This window comes from Dipodomys spectabilis, unplaced genomic scaffold (assembly GCF_019054845.1).
Source record: "Dipodomys spectabilis isolate Male_0828 unplaced genomic scaffold, ASM1905484v1 ptg000411l, whole genome shotgun sequence".
Taxonomy (NCBI): domain Eukaryota; kingdom Metazoa; phylum Chordata; class Mammalia; order Rodentia; family Heteromyidae; genus Dipodomys; species Dipodomys spectabilis.
In genome coordinates, this window is record NW_024871088.1 from 1,091,526 (window position 1) to 1,113,615 (window position 22,090).

Consider the following 22,090-nt stretch of genomic DNA (forward strand, 5'->3'; position numbering starts at 1 on the left):
TATATATATATATGTATATGTAGCCCTTGGTCTGAGAGTGTAGCTCAGTAGTGGAATGTCTGCCTAGCATGCATGAGGCCCTAGGTTCTTCCCTCAGCACAACAAAATAAAAATAATAAAGAGGAAATGGCGTTGTGGCTCAAGTGGTAGAGCGCTTGCCTTGAGCTGAAGAGCTGAGGGACAGCACCCAGGCCCAGAGGTCAAGCTCCTCGACCGACTAAAAAACAAACAAATAAATAAATAAATAAAATAAAGAGAAGCTGGGTACTAGTGGCTCACACCTGTAACCCTAGCTACTCAAGAGGCTGAAATCTGAGAATAGCAGTTCAAAGCCAGCCCTGGCAGGAAAGTCTGTGAGACTCTTATTTCCAATAAACCACCAGAAAACCAGGAATGGCGCTGTGGCTCAAGTGGTAGAGTGCTTGCCTTGAGCTGAAGAGCTCAGGGACAGCACCCAGGCCCAGAGTGCAAGCCCCACAGCCAACATAAATAAATAAAATAAAATAAAGAGAAAAGGTTTAAAATACTGCACTTGCATGGTGCTGGTGGTTCACACCTATAATCCTAGCTAATCACGAAGCTGAGATCTGAGCACTGTAGTTTAAAGTCAGTAAGGGTAGGAAAGTTCCAAAAGTGGAGTTGTGGTTTCTATGGTAGAGCACCGGCCTTGGGCTTTGGAAAAAGCTAATGGACAGCACCCAGGTCATGATTTCAAGCCCTCATACTGGTACAAAAACAAAAATAAAAACAAAACACCTACTGGGGCTGGGGATATGGCTCAGTGGGAGAGTGCTTGGCCTGACAGGTGTACAGTCTGATGTCCTATGGATACAACTTACAACTTATAGATACAACCAAGTATCTTATGGATACAAAGTCCTATGGATACAAGCAAGGAGGAAAATGCAACCCATATTGGGGAGAGAAAGCAATCATGGGAAGACATTGAGTGGAAGAGTCACGCCTGCCTTTATTCTGAGAAAACACTATCATACTTAGAGGAAATCCCATGGCATCTAAACAAATGTTTCTAGACTGCACAGAGCAAAGCTGCAAAACGCTGTGCACTGTACTTTATTTTAGAGTGCTAACTCCTTCCCTAAACATTTTCCCTGGTTCTCCTGGCACTTTTCCTCACAAGGCAAATAAGCCTTATCTTGGTGCTTGTGGGTAGCTTGTTCTCATATACAAAAAGCCCTGTTGTGCACGTATGCATTCTTTTTTGTTGTTGGTCATGGGGCTTGAACTCAGGACTGGCACTCTTCCACTGTGAGCCACAGCTCTACTTCTAGTTTTCTGGTGTTTCATTGAAGTCTCATGGACTTTCCTGCCTGGGCTGGCTTTGATCTCAGATCTCAGCCTCCATGGGCCACTAACACCTGGCCACAAATCTTTTTTTTATTGTTGTTGTTGTTGGCAATGGGGCTTGAACTCTGAGCCTGGGCGCTGTCCCTCAGCTCTTCAGCTCAAGGCTAGTGGTCTACCACTTGAGCCACAGCGCCATTTCCAGTTTTCGAGTGGTTTATTGGAGATAAGAGTCTCACGGACTTTCCTGCCCTGGCTGGCTTTGAACCGAGATTCTCAGATCTCAGCCTCCTGAGTAGCTAGGATTACAGGCGTGAGCTACCGGCGCCCGGCTGGGTTTTTTTTTTTTAAACTGTATTTTTTTTTTGTCTTTTCTTTTTTGGTACTGGGGATTGAACCCAGGACATTGCACTTGCTAGGCAAGCGCTTTGCCACTGAGCTACATCCCAGCCCAAAGGCTTGGTTTTTTTTGTTTGTTTGTTTGGGGTTTTCTGGTGGTGAATTGGAGATAAGAGTCTCACAGATTTTCTTGCTCTGGCTGGCTTTGAACTGAGAACCTCAGATCTCAGCCTCCTGAGTAGCAAAGATTACAGGTGTGAGCCACCAGTGCCCAACAAATCTTTTTTTTTTTTAAACGCAGTAATTCTACTCCTTGGAAACCTATTCAGAGAGAAGAACCATACATTCAAGCATATATAGCTATATAGATATAGATAGATAGATATGAATCTCATCAAAACCTTGGCTCATTAGAATAGAAAAATGGGAAGGATTTAAGTGTGAAACAAAGTATGTTAAAATGTATGACTTTTTTTTGTCAGTCATGGGGCTTGAACTCTGGGCCTGGGCACTTCAGGCTCTTCAGCTCAAGGTGAGCATTCTACCCCCTTGAGCCACAGCACCACTTGCAAAAATATGACTTTTGTAATGTGTTTTTGAAAATTTGGAGAGCAGAAAGAAGCCAGGTGTTCGTGGCTCATGCTTATAAACCTAGTTATTCAGGAGACTGAGATCTGAGGAACAAGGTTCAAAGACAACTGGGGTGGAAAACTCCATAAATCTCTACTCTGTGTCACTAGGAAAATACAAGAGTGCAGGTGTGGTTAAGAGGTAGATCATCAGCTATGAGTACAAGGTCCTGTCTGTGTTCAAGCCCCAGTACTAGCACAAGATCTAGGATTGAAAAAAAAAAAAAAACCTGGGAAGAAATGTAATACTATTTGGGTACTTATGGGGTAGCTCATGACTGTAATCATAAATAATCAGGAAGCTGAGACCTGAAGATCAAGGTATGAAGCCAGCCAAGGCAGACAAATGCCAGAGATTCTTATCTCCAATTAAGCAGCAAAAACTTGGAAGTGGAGGTATGGCTCAAGTAGTAGAGAGCCAGCCTTGACCAAAATATCTTAATAGTGTAAAGGATGAAAGTTTTTGTCTTGCTGTTTCTGAAACTGTTTGCAGGTACCTCAACATTGCTATGTTACAATCAGAACCTCTTCTCCAACAGATGAAAAAGGCAAGAAAATGTGAGGTGGAAAAAAATTTAGATGTGATCAGTAACTCAGTTTTATTTCCTGTGCTAACAACCATTAAAACCCCAAACAAAACAAGTGGCCCCTAGCACCCAAGGGCCAATGAAGAGAAGCCATTAGGTCATCACCCTTAAGCAACAAGTACTTCTAGACTCTCTGTGCTAGGTAAGGATGCATTTTTGCTTCGAAGGAGACCTAAAGTTGCAACCTTGGGTCTGCTGCCCAGTCCATCTTTAGCGGGCAACAGGGGGTCCAAAGCGCTGCATGGTCCGCATGACCAGGGCAACCTGTTCAAGGAAGCTGATGATGGAAACCCGGAGCAGGCGAGCGTCTCCAGCTGTCCAGTGTCTAAGAGTGAGGAAAAGAGAAAAGCAAACTGTCGTGGTAAGTCCTGCCCTATGACACCAAACTTCTGACAGCCCTGTTATTACCGAGCAGAGTGGCTGCGTGCCTCCATGCTGCCCAGCCGAATGCAGGCCGCCTGCCCACCACGCCGGCCCCTGCTCAACTCACACGGCCAAGGTGCTCCCGCTCACTGTGAGCTCCTTCCCCAGTGCTCCCTGGTGGGGCTCAGCATCTGGGGCCAGGGCCCCACGGGCGATTTCGGCTTCCAAAGGGGTCGGGAAAGGCACGCTGAGGGCGCTGGCGCAGGTTCCGTGAAGGAGTATCATGGGGACTTGGTCCTCGAGGGCCACCCCCACCCCCACGAGGCCGCCTCCCCTTCAGCCCTGCGTATACACTCCCAGGCCACCCCTGCCCCCGCCCCGCTCCCCAAGTGCCCTCGGCACACCCCCAACGCCCACACCTCCTGGCCTCCGCTTCCCGCTGGCTCCCCTGCTTCGCGACTTCCCCTTCCCCAGACCCAGGCACCACCACCGCCACCCCGGTCCGTTCCTTTGCCGCTCCCGTAGGATACAACATGTGTGGTCGGACTCCAGGCCTTTCGGCGCAGGACGTAGCGTCTCTGCCTGAATCCTGGTCTTGTAACACAGGTGAAATATGGTGCGCTCCGCCGGTTGTAACCTGTACTAAACCTGGATCGCCAGGACAGCAGCAGCTACCCCGACTACGCTGGCCGTCGGCGCCAAGGGCTGCGTCTCCGGAGCCCGCGTCGGCCGCCTGCATGTTGGCTACCGCTCCGCCTTCCACACCAACGGCCCGCCCTTGCCAGTGACGGCCGACGCAGCGCTGAAGCTCCACCCCCTGAAGCTCCACCTCCTCCCCCCCCCCCCCCCCGGCGCTCCACGCGCGCAGGCGCAATCCGGCAGCTGGCGGGGCTTTAGGGGCAAGCTGGTCAGTTCTCACCTGGATTCCTCTACTCCACCAGCAGCTTCTCACACGAAATGATCCACGCACCTGTACAAATACACCCCTAGCCAGCTGCCAGGTGCATAGTCTTCAGCCGACCATGTTGCTCTCAAGCCCTTGGGAAACTAAGGTTCCTTCACCGAAGCTCCAGCCATTACAGCAGGAAGCGAATTGGTCTTTCCAGAGTGGATAAACAAGCCTCAAATGACTGGCTGAGTTTGTGATCGCTTCTTACCTTCCCGTCCTGCTGGAAGTTCCCTGAGACCCCTTTCTTTGGCTGTCTGGGCAATTAGTGCTCGCTTAATCTCAGACTTAGTCGGACGCCAGTGTCTCTCACACCTGCAATCCTAGCTTTGCCAGGAAACTCCGTGAGACCCTATCTGCCATTAATCACCCCAAAAAGACGGAAATGAGGCCCTGGCTACAGCACTAGATTTTACTTTGGTGCTAGCCTTGAGCAAAAGCAGCACAGGGGCAGTGCCCAGGCCCCGAGCTCAAGTCCCAGGACTAGCACCAAAAAAGGGGAAGGGGTGAAGAAGGGGGAGGAGGAGGAAGCAACTCAGACTCTTAGAACACCTAACCCCAATGTAGCTTCCGGGCACTTGCAGGAACAGATACAGCCTCCATCACATGCATTCCCACCATCTTTTTTCTTTATTATTATTTTTCACAGTACAAAATGCCGTTAATTTATTCTGACCTTCAAAGCAATTATATTTCCTAGATTACATAATAAAAGTACGAATGCAAAATAGATACAAGCTCCTTCATTTTTCAGTATTAAATCTCTTTTTCTTTCCATGCTAACTATTCTGCCTGATTGTTTATTTTTACTTTTTATCACTAAGTAGTTTCACAAAGAGGTTACATTTCCTTAAGTCAGGTTATGAGTACAATGCTTCTTGCTCAATGTCACCCATCATTCTCCGTTTTTCCCCTCTTATCCCTTCCCTCAAGCTATGTACTTCAGTTCTTACCTCATGTAATTGACTACAATAACTGCATTTCCTTCTTCTCTCCAGACCTTTGTCTTTCTGTCTTTCTTTCTTTCTGTCTTTCTTTCTTTTCCTTCCTTCCTTCCTTCCTTCCTTTCTTTCTTTCTTTCTTCCTTTCTGTCAGTTGTGGGGCTTGAACTCTGGGCCTGGGTGCTATCCCTGAGCTCTTCAGCTCAAAGCGAGTGCTCTACCACTTGAGCCACAGCGCCACTTCTGTTTTTTTTGGTAATTAATTAGAGATAAGAGTCTCGTGGGCCGGGTGCTGGTGGCTCATGCCTATAATCCTAGCTACTCAGGAGGCTGAGATCTAAGGATCTCAGTTCAAAGCTGGCCCGGGCAGGAAAGTCCATGAAACTCTTATCTCCAATTAACCACCAGAAAACCGGAGGTGGCGCTGTGGCTCAAGCAGTAGAGTGCTCGCCTAGAGCTGAAGAGCTGAGACAGCGCCCAGGCCCAGAGTTCAAGCCCCACGACCGACCAAAAAAAAAAAAGTGTCTCACGGATTTTCCTGCCCAGGCTGGATTTGAACTTCAATTCTCAGATCTCAGCCTCCTGAGTAGCTAGGATTACAGGTGTGAGCCACCAGTGTCTGGCCTCTCCAGCCCTTTTTCTAGGCCCAGTATTCTCCAAGACATGTGGCACGACATCCATGCAGGAGTCTGCAGGAGTGGACCCCTCCTAGGGATATCACTTTATATAGCACTAGCACTAGCTGGCTAGAGTGGACTTTATAGGGGCCAAAGCTGTCTGATTTGTATCTTACACATGTTTTGGAGTGGCTGTTTGGAGATGAAACCTGCCAGCAATGAAGGTGAGAAATCACAGGAACCTCAACCAAAGTACTAGTGTTGTAAGGGAATTCAGTCCCGAGAAACAGAGAAGCCACCATTTAAGAGGCCAAATTAGCTGGGTGCAGGTGGCTCACGCCTGTAAGTCGAGCTACTCAGGAGGCTGAGATCTGAGGATCATGGTTCAAAGCCAGCCTGGGCAGGAAAGTCCATGAGACTCTTAGCTCCATTTAATAAACAGAAAACTGAAGTAAGCACTGTGGCTCAAGCAGTAGAGTGCTCGCCTTGAGCTGAAGAGCACAAGGGCAGTGCCCAGGCCCAGAGTTCAAGCCCCACAACTGACAAAAAAAAAAGAGGCCAAATTATGAGTCTTACTGGACATCCAAACTGCTGGTGGACTCATGTCTCATAGACCAACAACTCAGAATGCCACTAGCACCAAGCTTATATAGGCCTAAACCACATAAAATGTGAGGAATCAAACCCAACAAAAGTGTTATACATGAGCAAGCTGAACCAGATGAGGACACTTAAACCTAATAGAAGAGCAAACCATCTAGGGAAACAATCAGGGGAAATCAAGGGCTAATTATCTAGAGGAAGCACAGTCTCCTTCACTGGCAGTGTGAATAGGTATAATCAGATTTGTGATAATCCTGAAATACCAATTTAATAAGTTATACAGTATATCCACAGAACTCTAGAACAATACCCTGATTAATAAATGTGCAGGATCTCTGCATGCTAGAATTTCCTTTTTGTGTTTTTTAAGGGAACTAAAGTTATATTTACAATCAGAAGGTTTGCAGCCATGCGCTAGTGGCTACTCAAAAGACCGAAATCTGAGGATCTCTGTTCAAAGTCAGCCCAAGCAGGAAAGCCCGTGAGACTCATTTCCAGTGAAACACCAAAAAGACTGGAAGTGGAACTGTAGTTCATGTGGTAGAGCACTAGCCTTGAGCAGAAAAGCTCAGGGATAGTGCCTAGGCCCTGAGTTCAAGCCATAGGACACACACACACACACACACACACACACACACACACACACACACACACACACACACACACACACACACACACACACACACACACACACACACACACACACACACACACACAGAGTAAAAATCGCCAGGTGCCTATGGCTCACACCTGTAATCGTAGCTACTGAAGCAGGCTGAGATCTGAGGATCAAGGTTCAAAGTCAACCCATGAGACTCATCTCCAATTTATCACCAAAAAGCTGGAGCAATGGCTCAAGATGTAGAACTCTAGCCTTGAGCAAAAAAGCTCAAGGGCAGTGCCTTGTCTCTACATTCCAATTACAGGACCAGCACACACAAAAAAGAGAGTAAAAATGTTATAATTGAGAAAGAACAAATTTAAATGAATATGACAAAAGTCACAGAGACAATAATTCAGTGTTTTTTTCTTTACTTTGAGCCACAGTGCCACTTCTGACTTTTTTTTGAGTAGTTTATTGGAAAAAAATGTCATGGCTTTTCCTGTCCAGGCTGGCTTCAAACTTCAATCCTCAAATCTCAGCCTCCTGGGTAGCTATGGTTACAGGCATAAGCCACCCGTGCCTGGCCTGAGTGCTTTATTTTTATTTTTTGTGTGAAGATAGGGTCTCACTATCACTATGTCAGCCAGGCTGGTCTTGAACTCCTGAGCTTAAGTGACCCCTCCACCTCAGCAGGAACTACAGGTGTTGCCACCATACCTAGGTAAATCAATGTGTTTTACATCCACTTCTGTTTCTATACTCCTTTTCTGGGTTATATTATAAGGACAAAAATAATTGGCTTCACTCTTAGCATATTTGTTGTTGATAATGATAGGGATGAGGTGTGTGTGCACCTATTTTGGGTGTTCTTTTCCACTCTTTCTGGTAACAAATGAGTAAATATATCGATGTTAGAATCCAGAATTCTTACTGTGGAGAGAAGGTGTGAAAGAACTGTGATGCTGGACTGTTACTGAAGGTTTCAGTATGAACTTGTGATTTCTAGGGTATGTATATATTCCAATATCTGTTCATCAAAATGGTCTAGAAAGCCAGGCACCGGTGGCTCATGCCTGTAATCCTACCTACTCAGGAGTCTGAGATCTGAGGGTTGCTGTTCAAAGCCAGTCTAAGCACAAATGTTTGTGACTCTTATCTCCAATAAAATACCCCCCACCCCCAAAAAAGTGGCACTGCAGCTCAAGTAGTAGAGCACTAGCCTTGAGCAAAAAAAGTTCAGGGACTGGCTTGAGTTCACACAGGAAAAAAAAACCAAATGGTTTAAAAACAATGGCAACAGTAGCAATGAGAACATCAGTCACACAGACCTTAGAGGTTTTGTGGGGGCAGGAGGGTTGCCTTGAACTCTTGCTTAGCTTTTCAGAAGGTAACAGGGAGTCAAGAGTGAGTTTTCAGATAGAGGCTCTGTAGTGCTGCCAACATGTGGGTGGTCACACCTGTAATCCTAGCTATTCAGGAAGCTGACATCTGAAGATCAAGGCTTGAAGGTAGCCTGGGTAGATAAATCTGAGCAACTCTTTTTAATCTTTTTTTTTTTCAAATTGATATTTTAGAGGTGATATACAGCGGAGTTACATTTATATACATATGGTAATAATCTGAGAGAGACTCCTTTTTTTTTTTTTTTTTTTTTTTGGTCATGGGGCTTGAACTCTGGGCCTTGGTGCTGTCCCTGAGTTCTTCAGCTCAAGGCCAGCATTCTACCACTTGAGACACAGCACCACTTCCAGTTTTCTGGTGGTTCATGGAGGATAAATAAGTGTCTTGTTCTTTCCTGCCCCGGCTGGCTTTGAACTACGATCCTCAGATCTCACCCTCCTGAGTAGTTAGGATTACAGTCATGAGCCACCAGCACCCGGCTGAGATACCTTTTTTTTTTTTTTTTTTGGTCAGTCATGGGGGCTGAGCTCTGGGCCTGGGTGCTGTCCCTCACCTCTTCAGCTCAAGGCTAGCACCCTACCACTTGAGCCACAGCACCACTTCCAGGTTTTGTTCTGCTTATGTGGTGCTGAGGAATCGAACCCATGGCTCATGCATGTGAGGCAAGCACTCTAAAACTGAGCCAACTTCCCAGCCCCCGGCTGAGATACTTTTTTTTTTTTTGGGTCCGGTCGTGGGGCCTGAACTCTGGGCCTGGGTGCTGTCCCTCAGCTCTTCAGCTCAAGGCTAGCACTCTACCACTTGAGGCACAGCGCCATTTCCGGCTTTTTTCTTTTTTTTTTGCTTATGTGGTGCTGAGGAATCGAACCCAGGGCCTCATGCATGCAAGGCAAGCGCTCCACCACTGAGCCACCTTCCCAGCCCCAGCTGAGATACTTTTTATCTCCAAATAAACTACCAAAAAGCTGGACGTGGAGCTGTGGCTTAAGTGGTAGGGCACCATCCCTGTGCAAAAAAGCAAAGGGACAGTGCTCAGGCCCTGATTTTAAGGCCCAGCACTGACAGCAAAAATATATATATAAAATTAAAAAAATTTACCTGGAACACTGCCCTCTATCTCTGGCCAAGATGAGCCTTCAGCCACGAGGCCTCCAGTCTCTGGCACCTAAATGGGAAGCATTGGCATAGGGATCAATAACTATGTCTAGGGTTTCTTTGCCTCTATAGTGGGTTCAATAAGCCCACACAGGATTTTTGTTTGTTTGTTTTGTTTTTTTTGAGGTGCTTATATTTACTTTACCAAGAGTTAAAGAAAAAGATGTATTCGCCTCTTATATATAGTTACATTTCCACAAGCCCACATGGGCTTACTTATGTCCTTGAACAATAGAAAAGCTCCTTCTTATTTGAGCAGCCTTTCCTCCTTCATTACCTTAAGGTGATTGTCATCTTCACTGCGCCTCCCTCTAGGATCTACCCCAGTCCCTTGTGAAACCCAGCTCTGTCCACAGGAAGCAGTCTCTGCACACCTTGAGGGGGCAGTTGACATGGGCAGTGAGCAACTCCCTCTCATTCCCACAGCCAAAATAATCAGACACAGTTCTGGCCAATGAAATAGCAACATTTATTAGCTGGGGCATCTGAGACAGAAGCTACACTGCAGAGTGTTTCCCACTGGCAGTGAAAAGCAGGCAGGATCCATCGAAGCAGCAGGCAGCTACCTTTTGCTCCTTGTAGGTGGTGGTGGAGGATGAAGATACTGGAAAATGCAGAGGGATGCAGGAAGAAACTGGATATTTGGTGAAATTGTTCACCCACTGCCAGAATTCCTGGCCTTTGCAGTTTTGTAAACCAGTAAGTTTCCGTTATTGCTAAACCAATGATTGGAAACCCAAAGCAGCCCAGTTTAATAAGAATTCCTCTTGGGTAAAAGTCTCACATGCACCTTTAGTGTTATTTAATTTAAAAAAATACATTCCCTGACTTAAAATAAGCCTGTCATCTGAGCTGTCACACCACACATGCTTCTAAGCAGGTTTCTGCTATATGCTATCCTCAGCTCTCAGGGAGGCCCAGGGGGCTATCATCTGCTTTTCACCCTCCTTTGTTCATCTTCCCACCATGGGAACTCAGTGTTCACCCATCTGGCGCGGCCAGGAAGGGCAGGCATAGCACTGACCACACTGAGGGGCGCCCTTGGAGAGAACAGAGGGACAAGAGCAGTATCCTGTGTGTGCTTGTCTTGCAGCCTGAACTGTTCCCAGCTCAAAGGAGCAGGTACTTGTATGATGTCTAGCACCATCAACAGGGCACAGTGCTACTGAGCCCATACTTCTGTATCCACCTCAGCATCCTGAGGCTCCTCTTGGGCAATGAGGAGTGTGCAAAGTAGAAGCCTCTGTACACAGGAAGCATCCATCTTCCATGGGTGGGAGATGTGTGGGTGTAGAGGCCAAGGCCAAGGCAGCTGTGACACTACCTTGGCTGAATCATCTGTCTACTGTAATGGGTACAAACTACCCACTTGGAGGAGGAGCTTAGCAGGCAGGGTGCCCCAGAGAAAGGCTGTGCCACCAAGGCCCAGGAAACGCCATCTCTGGCTCATGTTTGGCTACTGCTTCATTTCTGGCTTGGGTTTGTTTAGGGAATACCATGTAGAACTGCAGAGGACAGCAACTCCCTACCCTGACGTGGATAAAGAGGCAGGAAATTGGTCAGGTTGAAGAGTGGCCCTCGCTGTTACCGAGTCCAGGACTGGGAACGCAAGTGGCACCGAAACTTGGCCCAAGCCATCCTGCAGAGCTGGGGTGACCCTGTGGCTTCAGGGTCTGGCTCCAGAAGCTCAGGGGCCCAGGGCTATCACTTGGCCTTCTTTGGAAAGCTGTGGAGGGTTCTGTCAGCTGTGTTGGAGGTCAAGTGATAGCGCTTGGCAGCAGGGCAGCTGCTTTCTTTGTTAGTCTTGTGAGGGAGTCACCCAAGGATTTAGTCTGGGTGGCTAAATGAAATGTCAAAGCCTATCCCCCAAAGAGCACCTTCCCCAGCACACTGAGGCACTCCTGTATAAGGTGGCTGGACTCAGATCTACCTGGCCCACAGCATGCCAGGTGCCTCCACTGTACTGTCTCACCTGTTCTGCAGAAGGTGGAAGAGAGCCCTGGTCAAATGCTGTGAGTAGTGCCTACCAAGAGCTGGGGTACACACCAGCTATTATTATTACTATGAGCCAAACTGCAACATGAGAACACATTTAATGCAACATGCAGCTGTGGCCTGGGCTTGGGCTCCTCCCCTTATTGAGAGGACGCTATTTGGGGAAACCCTTCTCCATAGCTTCAGAGAGCTCAGGGTGCAGGAAGCGACCGGCTAAGCGTTCGATGTCATCCAATGTCAGGCGGCTTAGAGATCTCTCATAATCCTAAGGAGAGAAAGCCAGGAGAATTCAGGGGGTGTCGGTGGAGACACGAAAAGGGTGTCAGTTGTAATGGATGCAGGGATTGGGAGTCGCGGGAGCAGCTAGGATTGGGTGGTGCCCTCACCCTCTGTAGCTGTTCCAGGACCCTGTTGGCATCTGCCACAGTGAAGTGGCGGGCAAGGACTTTAGAGATCAGCTGCCAGACAGGCGTCGGTGCAGAATCAGCCAGTCTGCGGGCAGTGCCTGCTTCCAGTAACACCTTGTCCAGAGGTTTAACCACTAGGTTGAGCTTGGAATTGGGTCCAATGCTGTAATCTGACAGTCGTTTGTCATCTGCCAAAGAGAGATTCGTGGGGTTTCTTCCACACAGCCGTGTGGCAACCACAGAAGCAATGCTGCCTCGGGCAGCCAGAGGAACAGCAGTGCGGTGGTGTCTGGCTCTGGTGGCTTCTGCCACCTTCCCCAGGGTCCTTTGGCACCTGGTAGCAGAGCCAGAGTCCGGATCCATCACACTGCTGCCTGGACCCGGCGGCCCGGGCCCCTCATCCACCCACTGCCTGTGGGGTCCCCTGGTTACCTGCTAGGGCCTTGCCCTTGAAAAGTAGACGCTGCTGGCGCACCGGGACATTCAGCTTCTCGGAGACCAGCTGCTTCAGCGTGGACACCAGCTCGTCCTCTGCCACCTGATCGGGCCAAGGGTGGGAGGCAGAGGATCAGCCTACAGCTCCTGGGCGGGGAAACCCTCGTCCCGTCCCGAGGTTCGGCTCTCCGGCCTCCCAGGTCCGCCCGTCTCGGTGCGGGCCCGGCGATCGTACCTGCAGGCTGCACTCGCGGCCCTGAAGGGCCTTCACCGTCAGCTGCATGGCGGCTGCGGCGCCGTTCACTACGATTCCTACCCGGCCCCAACTGTTCCCCGGCCTCGCGCCGCCGCCCCAGGCGCGCGCCGGAACCGTTCGTCGGCGCCGGAAGCCGCGAGAGGGGCGCGCCCGCCGCCTCCACTGCCGCCGCTGCCTCCGCTGCCGCCGCCGTCACCCTCGCAGCGGGCCCACGTCCTCAGGTCCCGCCCCTGCTCTGCGCCCCAGCCCCAGTCGCTGCCTCTGGGACCGCCCTTGCCAGGGCGGGGGCGGGGGCATCGCCGGACTGCGCGCCGCGCTCAGCGGCGGCAGGGGAACGTGGCTTCTCCTGGCTGCCCGCACAGGGCAGGGGACATGTAGGGCGATGCTTGATTCATTGGGGAGCATGCAGTCAGGAGAATGAAGGCCAGGACGCTGCCTGGGACCGGCTTCGGCCTGTCCCGCCCTGCCAGCGCGGGTAGGGCACGCCAGTGCCGAGCCCCCCGCCCGCCCCCAGGTCCCGATTGTCTCGCATTCACAGCAATCGTCCCACAGCCTGATGCCTTTCCGCTCCCTTCTTTCTCGTCTGCCTGGAAAAACAAAACACGAAAAGGGAGCAGAAACCAAACCAAACTACTGGGTTTCCACCCGGTGGGGAGGGATGCGTGGGGAAGGGATAGATGAGCCATGACTCGTGCAGGGGTGGGGAGGCAGCCAGACAGCACTTGTCCACCATGTGCGTGGGTTTCATCTCCAGCACCTGACAGGGGCGACACAGAAAGCCTGTGGAGGGGTCAACGTGCCACTTCAGCCAATCACCCATCCGGCCCACAGCTGCCCACACTTCCCACGCATGCTCTTCCCCCAATCGCGAGGCCCCAAGGGTCAAAGACTGAAAGGGACCCGGGCTTGCTTTTTCTGTTTTATTGAAATATACTTTCTGGGCAGTGCACACACCTAAACTTAGCATAGCCTCTTTGGCACTGGAAGCTGGAGAATAAAAAAATAACAGTAAAAAAAAACCAATAAGCCTGAATTTGTTTGAATGCATAGTGCATGAGAACGAAAGGCCTTTGGTATATAGGAATCGCAGCGGCAGTGGTGACTCGAGAGGCCGAGGTGAAGGAAGCTTGACCCAGGGGCTTCATGAGACCCCGAACAGGCTTCTGTAGATGAAGTGGCCGACGACCAAAGCCAGCATCTCGGAGGTCCCAGTTAGCGCCACAACGAATGGGGCCTGGGAGGCATAGTCTGCTTGAAGGCTGCGGAGAGACAGCTGCAGCATGGCCAAGGCTAACAAGCTGTTTTGCACCCCCACCTCGATGCTCACAGTCCGTCTCTGGGCCACTGGCAGCTTCAGGCACGTGGCTAGGCAGTAGCCCACCAACAAGCCAACGAGGGGCACCGTGAAGCCTACCAGTACAATGGGTAGCCGGACACCTGCCAGGATGAAGACCCCCATGCGGTAGGCCAAGATGAGGCCGCCTAGGATGAGCACAAAGCTGAAGGGCTTGATGACCAGTACCAGCAGCTGCGAGAACCTGGGGAGCTTGAACTTGATGACCACACCTGCTGCTATGGGGATGGAGATGAACAGCAGGGTTCCCAGGATCTTGGAGATGGGCACGTGGAGTGTTTCGTGGACGCTGAGCAGGTGGCTGTAGATGATGGAGGATAATGGCAGGAAGCCAGTGGCCGCTACTGTTGAGATGAAAGTCATAGAGATGGCCAGCGTCACATCTCCTCCAAGAAGCAGGCTGAAGAGGTAGCTTCCTCCACCACCAGGCGACGAGCAGGTAATGATGAGGCCGAGAGCCAAGGCCTTGGGCAGCATGAAGACTTTGGCCATCAGGAAAGCATAAAAAGGCATGACCAGAAATTGGCCCAAAAGGCCCAGAAGCATGGGCTGCGGGCTATGCAGGAGACCCTTCAGAACCTCAAGTTCTACTTTGCATCCAAATGAACACTTGTTGACAAAAATAAGAGGCAGAAGCAGGTACAGTATTGGATTCTCTGAGAAGTGGGCCAAGTTGGTGCTGAGGGTGGCATGGGTGTCTTCAGCGGGTGAGACTCTGATGCAGAAATCTCTCCGCTCCTCCACCAGCATAGGTGCGGCCTTGTGGAAGTCCAGAAGCTGGATGTGGAGTGGGGCTAGCCCAGCTAGGCCTGAGTGGATGCTCACCACGAAGCCACCTCCACTGCCCCATGTTATGGCACTTACGTTCTTGATGGACAGCACTTCTGGGTCGAGAGATGTTACTCTCAGTGTGGGTTTGAGCCCTGTCCTATTGGCCTGTGCTGGGTACTGGCTTGAGATCACAATAATACCCTCACTCTTCTCAGGAAAGTCAAACTCCATCACAGAACCATCCCCAATGCTCAAGTAGTGGCCCTTCACCAGTGATCCAGTGGGGCCCAGGGAGGTGCCAAGGCTGGCCATGGCCATGGCTTTGGCCCCCCATGGCAGGCTGATGAGCAGCAAGGCAGCTGTGAACATGACTAGGGGCCCACACCACCACTGGCAGCTGCCCCTGCCCCTCCTCAACACCATGGCTCTTCCTGAAGAAAACTGTGCTCGGGACCTCTTCACCTCTTGGGCTTAGAAGGGAACCCCTGCTGGTGCTGTTGGGTTATCCTGAGAATGGTCCATCGGCAAGTCCTGGTCTTGTGCTGCCTTCCTTGATGGCAGGTTTCTCCCTGAAAACAGAAGGGGCATAGACAGGTAGCTGGTGCCCAGGTGTGAGTTCAGGAGCTTGGATATCTGGAAGCCCACTGCTGGCTCAGCAGAGCCTCACCAAAGCTCAGGAATGGAAATGCAACCTCAGCGCTGGTCCCTTCCCCAGCACAAGTGCCTCAGGCATCTCACCCCCCACCCACCGGAACCACCTACATCCTGCCGATTCCTACTGTTCCCTGCACTTGCCTCACAGTGGCTTGTTGAGATGTTCTGATACCAGGGACTCAGGAGATCCACCTCTAGTTTTGTCACCACTACCCTGCTTCCCCCTGGCTGGTGCCAGATCCAGGAGGTCATAAGAGTATAGACTGGGGAATCTATGTCATTTGTCAGGCATAAAGTGGTGGCAGAGTGGCAAGGGCAGTAGGTGACCATAGCTCTAGGGAATAATGTCTGCCATGGACACACGGTAGGGAACACTACTTCTGTGTCTATATGGCCCACCTTGCCATGACAAGACACGGGTAGGGCAGGGGCTACTATGAAGAAGCAGGTGCCTTTCTCCCTAAGGATGTTGCCTATGGGGCAGCACAACGGGGGTCAGATGTCCACAGGGGGATTTCTCCTTGTCAGCTCCCACGTCTGTGGCAGTCTTGGAATTTGAGCTCCTAGAGCTGCTGCATCACATCTAAGGGGCTGTGCTCAGCGTCCAGAGCCTTCCTGGAAATGTGCTCCTGTTAGGGCCCTGAACTCCCTGTGGAACTTGCGTGTTTAGGGGGTGGGGTGCTTGTGGCGAAAGGAGGAGGGTATGTCTCTTTCTACTTTCCAACTGGGCAACCACCACCCATCATGTCCTGTGGTAGAAGTGGGGCAAGCAGGGCAAGGGCACAGTTTTTCATCACTACTGTCTGTTGCTTCCAGCCCTGCAGTGTCGCACAGACCCTGCCTCTCTGGATTCAAATCCCTGTTTGGCCTGACTCCTTCATCTGAGACTGGGGAGAGGGGAAATTGGGAGCGGAGGGCAGATTCATGAAAACACTGCTCTCTGTGAAAGCCTCCTATTCCCACCACAGCATGACAGGATAGCATGGTCCTTGAGAGCTGAGGGTCTTGGTGCAGTCTTTGATTTTCACTGGATGGGGGGGGGGGGGGGGGCAGGAAAGCCAGAGTGGAGTAGAAGTGAAGTGGAGAGGAGAAGCAGGGTGGTGGTAAGGAGTTTAGGGAGAGGCTAACAGCAATCCACCCCACGCCCTATTCCTCCTGCAGCATGGAAGCCTGGGGTCACTAGGGGAGGAGTTTGCTACTAATCTGACACGGTTTCTGCTTGAGGGGCTGAACGACTTTGAGCAGATGCAGTCCCAGGACAGGGAAGGCAAACTGGGCTTGATGGATGCGTTTTCTACAGAAGTGCAGTTTTCTGGGAGGAGGGTAACTGGCAGTGTTAACTGGGACTCCTCTTGGGAGTGTGGAAGTTGTCGGGTGGGGCATTAGCAGAGCCCGAGCACAAAGTGGGGTGGGACTGAAGGAAGGTCGCTCAACCTGACCGAATGATCTCGGTCAAGGGAGCTCTCACGTCATTCCAGGGCCAGCCAGGCCTCAAGAACACACTTCGGCCCTTCCCAGCTGGGTCTGGCCAAGCCAGGATGTCCAAATGAACGACCGTGGAGCGGGGACGGGGCCAGAAGCCACCCCCCCGCCCGCCCCTTCCCGGCCGAAGGCTCTCACCTGCCTCCGCTGCCGCGGAGCTCGGCACCGGCGCCGGCCGAGCCGGCACAAGCCCGCGAGGCGGCCCTCTCGGGCTCCGCCCCGCCCTAAAGTCCCTCCCTGCCCCAAACTCCGCCTCACTCCGCCTCTCTCCGCCCCACAGAAACTCCGCCTTCGCGTCCAGATCCCGCCCTCAAACAGCGGCCCTCTGAACGCTGGCCGTTGAGACGGGTTTCTGGCGGATGTGACGTAACGCGTCTCAAGGTAACAAGCCGCCTCGCGACCACCAGCTTCCTGTCTCACTGCTGATTGGCTCCGGGCACAAAGAATTGAACATTCTGTAATGATGGCCTGGGCAAGTCATTCTGTCACCAGCAAGGTCCGGAGGGCTTGCGGAAAGGGAAAGGAAACATGGTAGAAAGATGGGATAATGAGAAAGTTTAGAAAGGATGTCACAAGACAGAAGCCAGGTGCCGGTGTTTCTCACAACTGTAATCCTAGCTTCTCAGGAGGCTGAGATCTGAGAATTGTGGTTCAAAGCCAGCCCAGGCAGGAAAGTCCATGAGACTCTGATCTCCAACAAACCACCAGAAAACTGGAAGTGGCGCTGTGGCTCAAGCGCTACAGCGTTAGTCTTGAGCTGAGGGTCAGCTCCCAGGCCCAGAGTTCAATTCAAGCCCCATGACCAACCAACCAACCAAACAAACAAAAAAGACATTAGACAAGTGCAGAGCCGGGCGCCGATAGCTGACTTCTGACACCTGTAAGAACGATGTTCAACGCCAACCCAAGCAGAAAAGTCTGCGAGACTCCTGACTTCTGACACCTGTGAGAACGATGTTCAACGCCAACCCAAGCAGAAAAGTCTGCGAGACTCCATCCAATAAACTAGCAAAATGCTAGACTGGTGGTAGGCTGAAGGTATGGCTCCAAGTGACAGAGCACCGATCCTCAGCAAGCAAGCTGAGAACTCGAGGCCCTTGAATTCCAATATCAGCCCCCCCCCCCCCCAAATGCCCACCAACCTCCTGAGGCTGGGGCAGATAGCGTATTGCTTGAGAGCCTGGGTAAATAAACTCTTAGTCATGGCTGCTATGATAGAGAGGAGTGGTCCCAAAAGTCATGGTTGGGGATGGTTAAAAAACAAAGCCAGACTGGGAAGGTGGCTCAGTGGTAGAGTGCTTGCCTTGCATGCATGAGGCCCTGGGTTCGATTTCTGAACACCACATAAGCAGGAAATGCTGGAAGTGGCACTGTGGCTCAAGTGGTGGAGTGCTAGCCTTGAGCTGAAGAGCTTCTGAAGGGCAGTGCCCAGGCCCAGAGTTCAGGCCCCACGACTGACAAAAAAAAGCCATGTATATGTCTAGTTTTTCAAATCATACTGTTTGTTTTGTTGGTCATTGGCCTTGGACTCAGGGCCTAAGCACTGTCATTGACCTTTTTTGCTCCAGGCTAGCACTCAACCACTTGAACCCAGCTCCACTTTCTGTTTTCTGGTGGTTCATTGGAGATAAGAGTCCCAGATTTTTCTGCTCTGGCTGTCTTTGAACAGCAATTCTCAGATCTCAGCCTCCTGAACAAGTTGGATTATAGGCATAAGCCACAAGCACCCAACTCAAATAATAACTTTGAACAAATTTATTAGCATTCAAATTTGTAATGTTTACTTGAAAATTACGCTTTATAGAGTTGAAATTATTACCTGCATATAACAGGTAAGCAAATGTACATATGTTGGGTACATGATAAAAGGGCTTGATATAAGCCAGAGGCTCACCTCTATAATCATAGCTACTCAAGAAGCTCAGCTTTGAGGATTCCCTTTGCAGGAAAAGTCCATGAGATTCTCATCCCCAATTAACTACTAAAAAGTCAGAAACGGAGCTGTGGATCAAGCTGTAGAGCACTAGCCTTGAGCAAAAAAGCACTAGGGCCCTAGCATTCAAGTCCCACCAGCAGGAAAAATAAAAGGGTTGATATGTGATCAAATATATTTGTGACCATAGTTCTGGGGTGATTTTTAGGCTCAGAGGATTACTAAGTATACACTTGTGTGTATACTTGTACTTGGTATCTCAATTGGGCTTGAGAGGTACTGATGCAAGCAGCAGTCCTGAGAGAACATGACAGGCTGGGTTTGTTTCGTGCAGCTGAAGACTCTGGACTAGAAAAGGGCAGTTGACATAGGGATGTCTGAGGATGAAATGAAATTGGCAATAGCGAGAAGGGATGGGTCAACTGAAAGGGCCAGAGAAAGAAAAAGTTCAGGATATTCATATTCTAATTGCCTGTGCTCTTGGGACTTTCTGATGCTGCTCAATTAAGTTCACCTGGACCTGGCTACTTGAGCACCAACAATTCCTGTTGTGTGCCAGAGGTGAAGGGGAATGGAAGACTGCTTCTATTATTATTTTTTTTTGGGGGGGGGTCCGGTCATGGGCCTGAACTTTGGGCCTGGGTGCTGTCCCTCAGGTCTTCAGCTCAAGGCTAGCACTCTACTACTTGAGCCATAGCGCCACTTCTGGCTTTTTTTTTCTTCTGGTTATGTGGTGCTGAGGAATCGAACCCAGGGCCTCATGCATGCAAGGCAAGCGCTCTACCACTGAGCCAACTTCCCAGCCCCGACTGCTTCTATTATTGCCAATCATGTCAACATTCCCTGAAAATCCAGAGTGGAGTGATGGAATATCTGAGATGAAGAATTTGGTGACTTTTTGAGCTGAAGAGCTGAGGGAAAATGCCCAGGCCCCAGAGTTCAAGTCCCCCCCCCCCCCCATACACAAAAAAAAAGAATTTGGTGGCTTTGTCTGCCAAAAGAATGTTCATAGCTGATTTATAGCAATGAATAATTTCCTCCAAAAGAGAAGGAGAAAGGGCTCTACAGACGAGGCAAAGACGTATGATTCAGGGGAAAAGGCAGAATAAGTGATAATAACAGCCAGAACTTTTGATAAAAGACATAACAAAATATTAATATTAGGAAAAAAACAGCCATAGCAACATAAATGTACTTCCATGGAAACCTGCCACTAGGGTGACCCTGAGAGGTAAGACTACATCCTGCTCTCTACTTAGGGGCTGCCAGAAATTTGTGGTAAATATGCAGGCATGGAAGTTATATACAAGTTTGGGGTACACGTGGTACTTGTGGGGAAATATAGCTGACTTTGCCTGTCTAACACCAGGTCACATCTCAGAACAGGTCTCTAGATGAGCCTCTCAGGCCCATCTGCATTCTTAGCACCTGTGGCTCACGTGGGATATTGCAGCTCCCAGCACAGGGAAACCCCTGGGGAGAAAAAAGCCATCACTATGACGTTCTTCACATCATCCTAGCATGCAGCACAGTGACTGGCCCAACGAATGGGCAAATGGAGAAAAATTGGTGGGTCATAGCAATTGTTTGAAGGGCACAGTACGGTCTATGCTCTTCCCAGCCTCAGGGTACACACAGTGAGGTCCAGTTTCATCTGGGGACGAGCTACTAACTGCAGTTGTACTCATCTACCTTCTAGCCTGCGGGACCTATGAACTTTCCTGAGCTCACTAGGATCCGTTAACTTTTCTGTACAACGGGGATAATGGCTCAACCAGTACATAACTGAAAGACTGCTGTGTAACTAAGCTGAGATGTGCTTTAGTATATGGAGGACAGGGGAAGTGCAGGCAAGACAATGTTGGCACTGTCAATCACTGTGGAAACAGCTGAAGGGTGCACTGGAATTAATGATACTATTATGTTAACATTAATTGTATTATGCTATCCTTTCTATTTCAGAAATCAGAGAAATTTTCCATAACAAAAGATTAAAGAAATGAATATACATTTGATACTATAATTGTGGAGACACTGCATTATACAATTTTGTCAAAACCCAAAGAATGTGCAACACCAAGAATAAATCAGTGGAGGTTCACTGATTGTAACAAATTGGGAGCTGGGGGTAAGGGATATTTAAGGCACTGCTTATATATTTTATTCAATGTTGCTGTGAGCTTAACATGGTTCAAAAAAAGTCTGGGACTGGGAAGGTAGCTTAGGGGTAGAGTGCTTGCCTAGCATGCATGAAGCCCTGGGTTCCACTTCTTAGTACCACATACACAGAAAAAGCCAGAAGTGGTGCTGTGGCACAAGTGGTAGAGTGCTAAACTTGAGCAAAAGAAGCTCAGGGACATTGCCCAGGCCCTGAGTTCAAGCCCCAGGATTGGTGCAAAAAAAAAAAGTCTATAGGTCAGGCACTGGTGGTTCACACCTGTAATCCTAGATACTCAGGAGATTAAGATCTGAGGTTCTCAGTTCAAAGCCAGCCATGCAGGAAAGTCCGTGAGAATCTCTTCTCCAATGAAGCACCAGAAAACTGGAAGTGGCACTGTGGCTCAAGTGGTACAATGCTCATCTTGAGCTGAAGAGCTGAGGGACAGCACCTAGTCCCAGAGTTCAAGCTCCACAACTGACAAAAAAAAAATTGCAGTATAAAAAACAACTCCTGGGCTGGAACTTAGGGATATGTACTTGTGAGCGTTCCCCCAAGTCCACGGGAACACAGTCTAAACAGTTTGGCACTGACTCAAGGCTGGGTCGTGGCATCTGTCATTATCTACAGCCAGAACAAGCTCAGCTTGATCTTTGCAGCCCTGGCATCATAAGTGTTTTCTTTCCCAGGCCGGCCTGTCCTCTCCTCCTCGAACTTGCCTGACCTTCAATTCTTGAGGGTTGATGTGCACACAGCACTTTCTCTGGGACTGGCAGTGCTTAACCACAGACCTTCTAAGTTCATCACCTGACACGGCCCCTCATTTTGACCAGACCACTTCTGTACCCCAGGATTTGCTATTCCAGTACCCAGGCTAGATTTGTTTTGTGCATGTGCTCATCCTGGGGCTTCAGTTCAGAGCCTGGGCACCGTCCCTAAGCTTTTGTGCTCCAGCATTATATGCCACCACTTGAGCTACAGTTCCACTTGCAGCTTTTAAAAAAATTACAAATATCAGAAAATTATAATTTCATAGTTATAGAAGCCAGGAGCTCCAAGCTCAATGTGGCAGCTGGTCAGGGAAAAACCTTCTTGCTGAGTCCTCACATTGACTTTCACCTCTGCATATGTGTGTGTGTGTGTGTATGTGTGTGT

The 22,090-nt window shown here is 49.9% G+C and overlaps 3 protein-coding genes across 3 annotated transcripts; all 3 read right to left on the bottom strand.

Moving 5' to 3' along the window:
* Positions 1 to 2,847: 2,847 nt before the first annotated feature.
* Lage3 (L antigen family member 3) lies at positions 2,848 to 4,008 on the bottom strand. The gene is made up of 3 exons (XM_042667531.1): positions 3,754 to 4,008; positions 3,351 to 3,479; positions 2,848 to 3,185 (listed from the first exon to the last, which is right to left on the bottom strand). The coding sequence occupies exons 1-3, from the start codon at positions 3,960 to 3,962 to the stop codon at positions 3,071 to 3,073; spliced, it is 453 nt and encodes a 150-aa protein (XP_042523465.1). The 5' UTR covers positions 3,963 to 4,008; the 3' UTR covers positions 2,848 to 3,070.
* Positions 4,009 to 11,564: 7,556 nt separating this feature from the next.
* On the bottom strand, positions 11,565 to 12,738 carry Ubl4a (ubiquitin like 4A). Its single transcript, XM_042667477.1, has 4 exons — positions 12,563 to 12,738; positions 12,325 to 12,430; positions 11,872 to 12,080; positions 11,565 to 11,750 (listed from the first exon to the last, which is right to left on the bottom strand). The coding sequence occupies exons 1-4, from the start codon at positions 12,608 to 12,610 to the stop codon at positions 11,640 to 11,642; spliced, it is 474 nt and encodes a 157-aa protein (XP_042523411.1). The 5' UTR covers positions 12,611 to 12,738; the 3' UTR covers positions 11,565 to 11,639.
* A 767-nt stretch (positions 12,739 to 13,505) lies between these two features.
* Positions 13,506 to 17,055, bottom strand: Slc10a3 (solute carrier family 10 member 3). Its single transcript, XM_042667526.1, has 2 exons — positions 16,983 to 17,055; positions 13,506 to 15,277 (listed from the first exon to the last, which is right to left on the bottom strand). The coding sequence occupies exon 2, from the start codon at positions 15,129 to 15,131 to the stop codon at positions 13,725 to 13,727; it is 1,407 nt and encodes a 468-aa protein (XP_042523460.1). The 5' UTR covers positions 15,132 to 15,277; positions 16,983 to 17,055; the 3' UTR covers positions 13,506 to 13,724.
* Between the last annotated feature and the right edge of the window lie 5,035 nt (positions 17,056 to 22,090).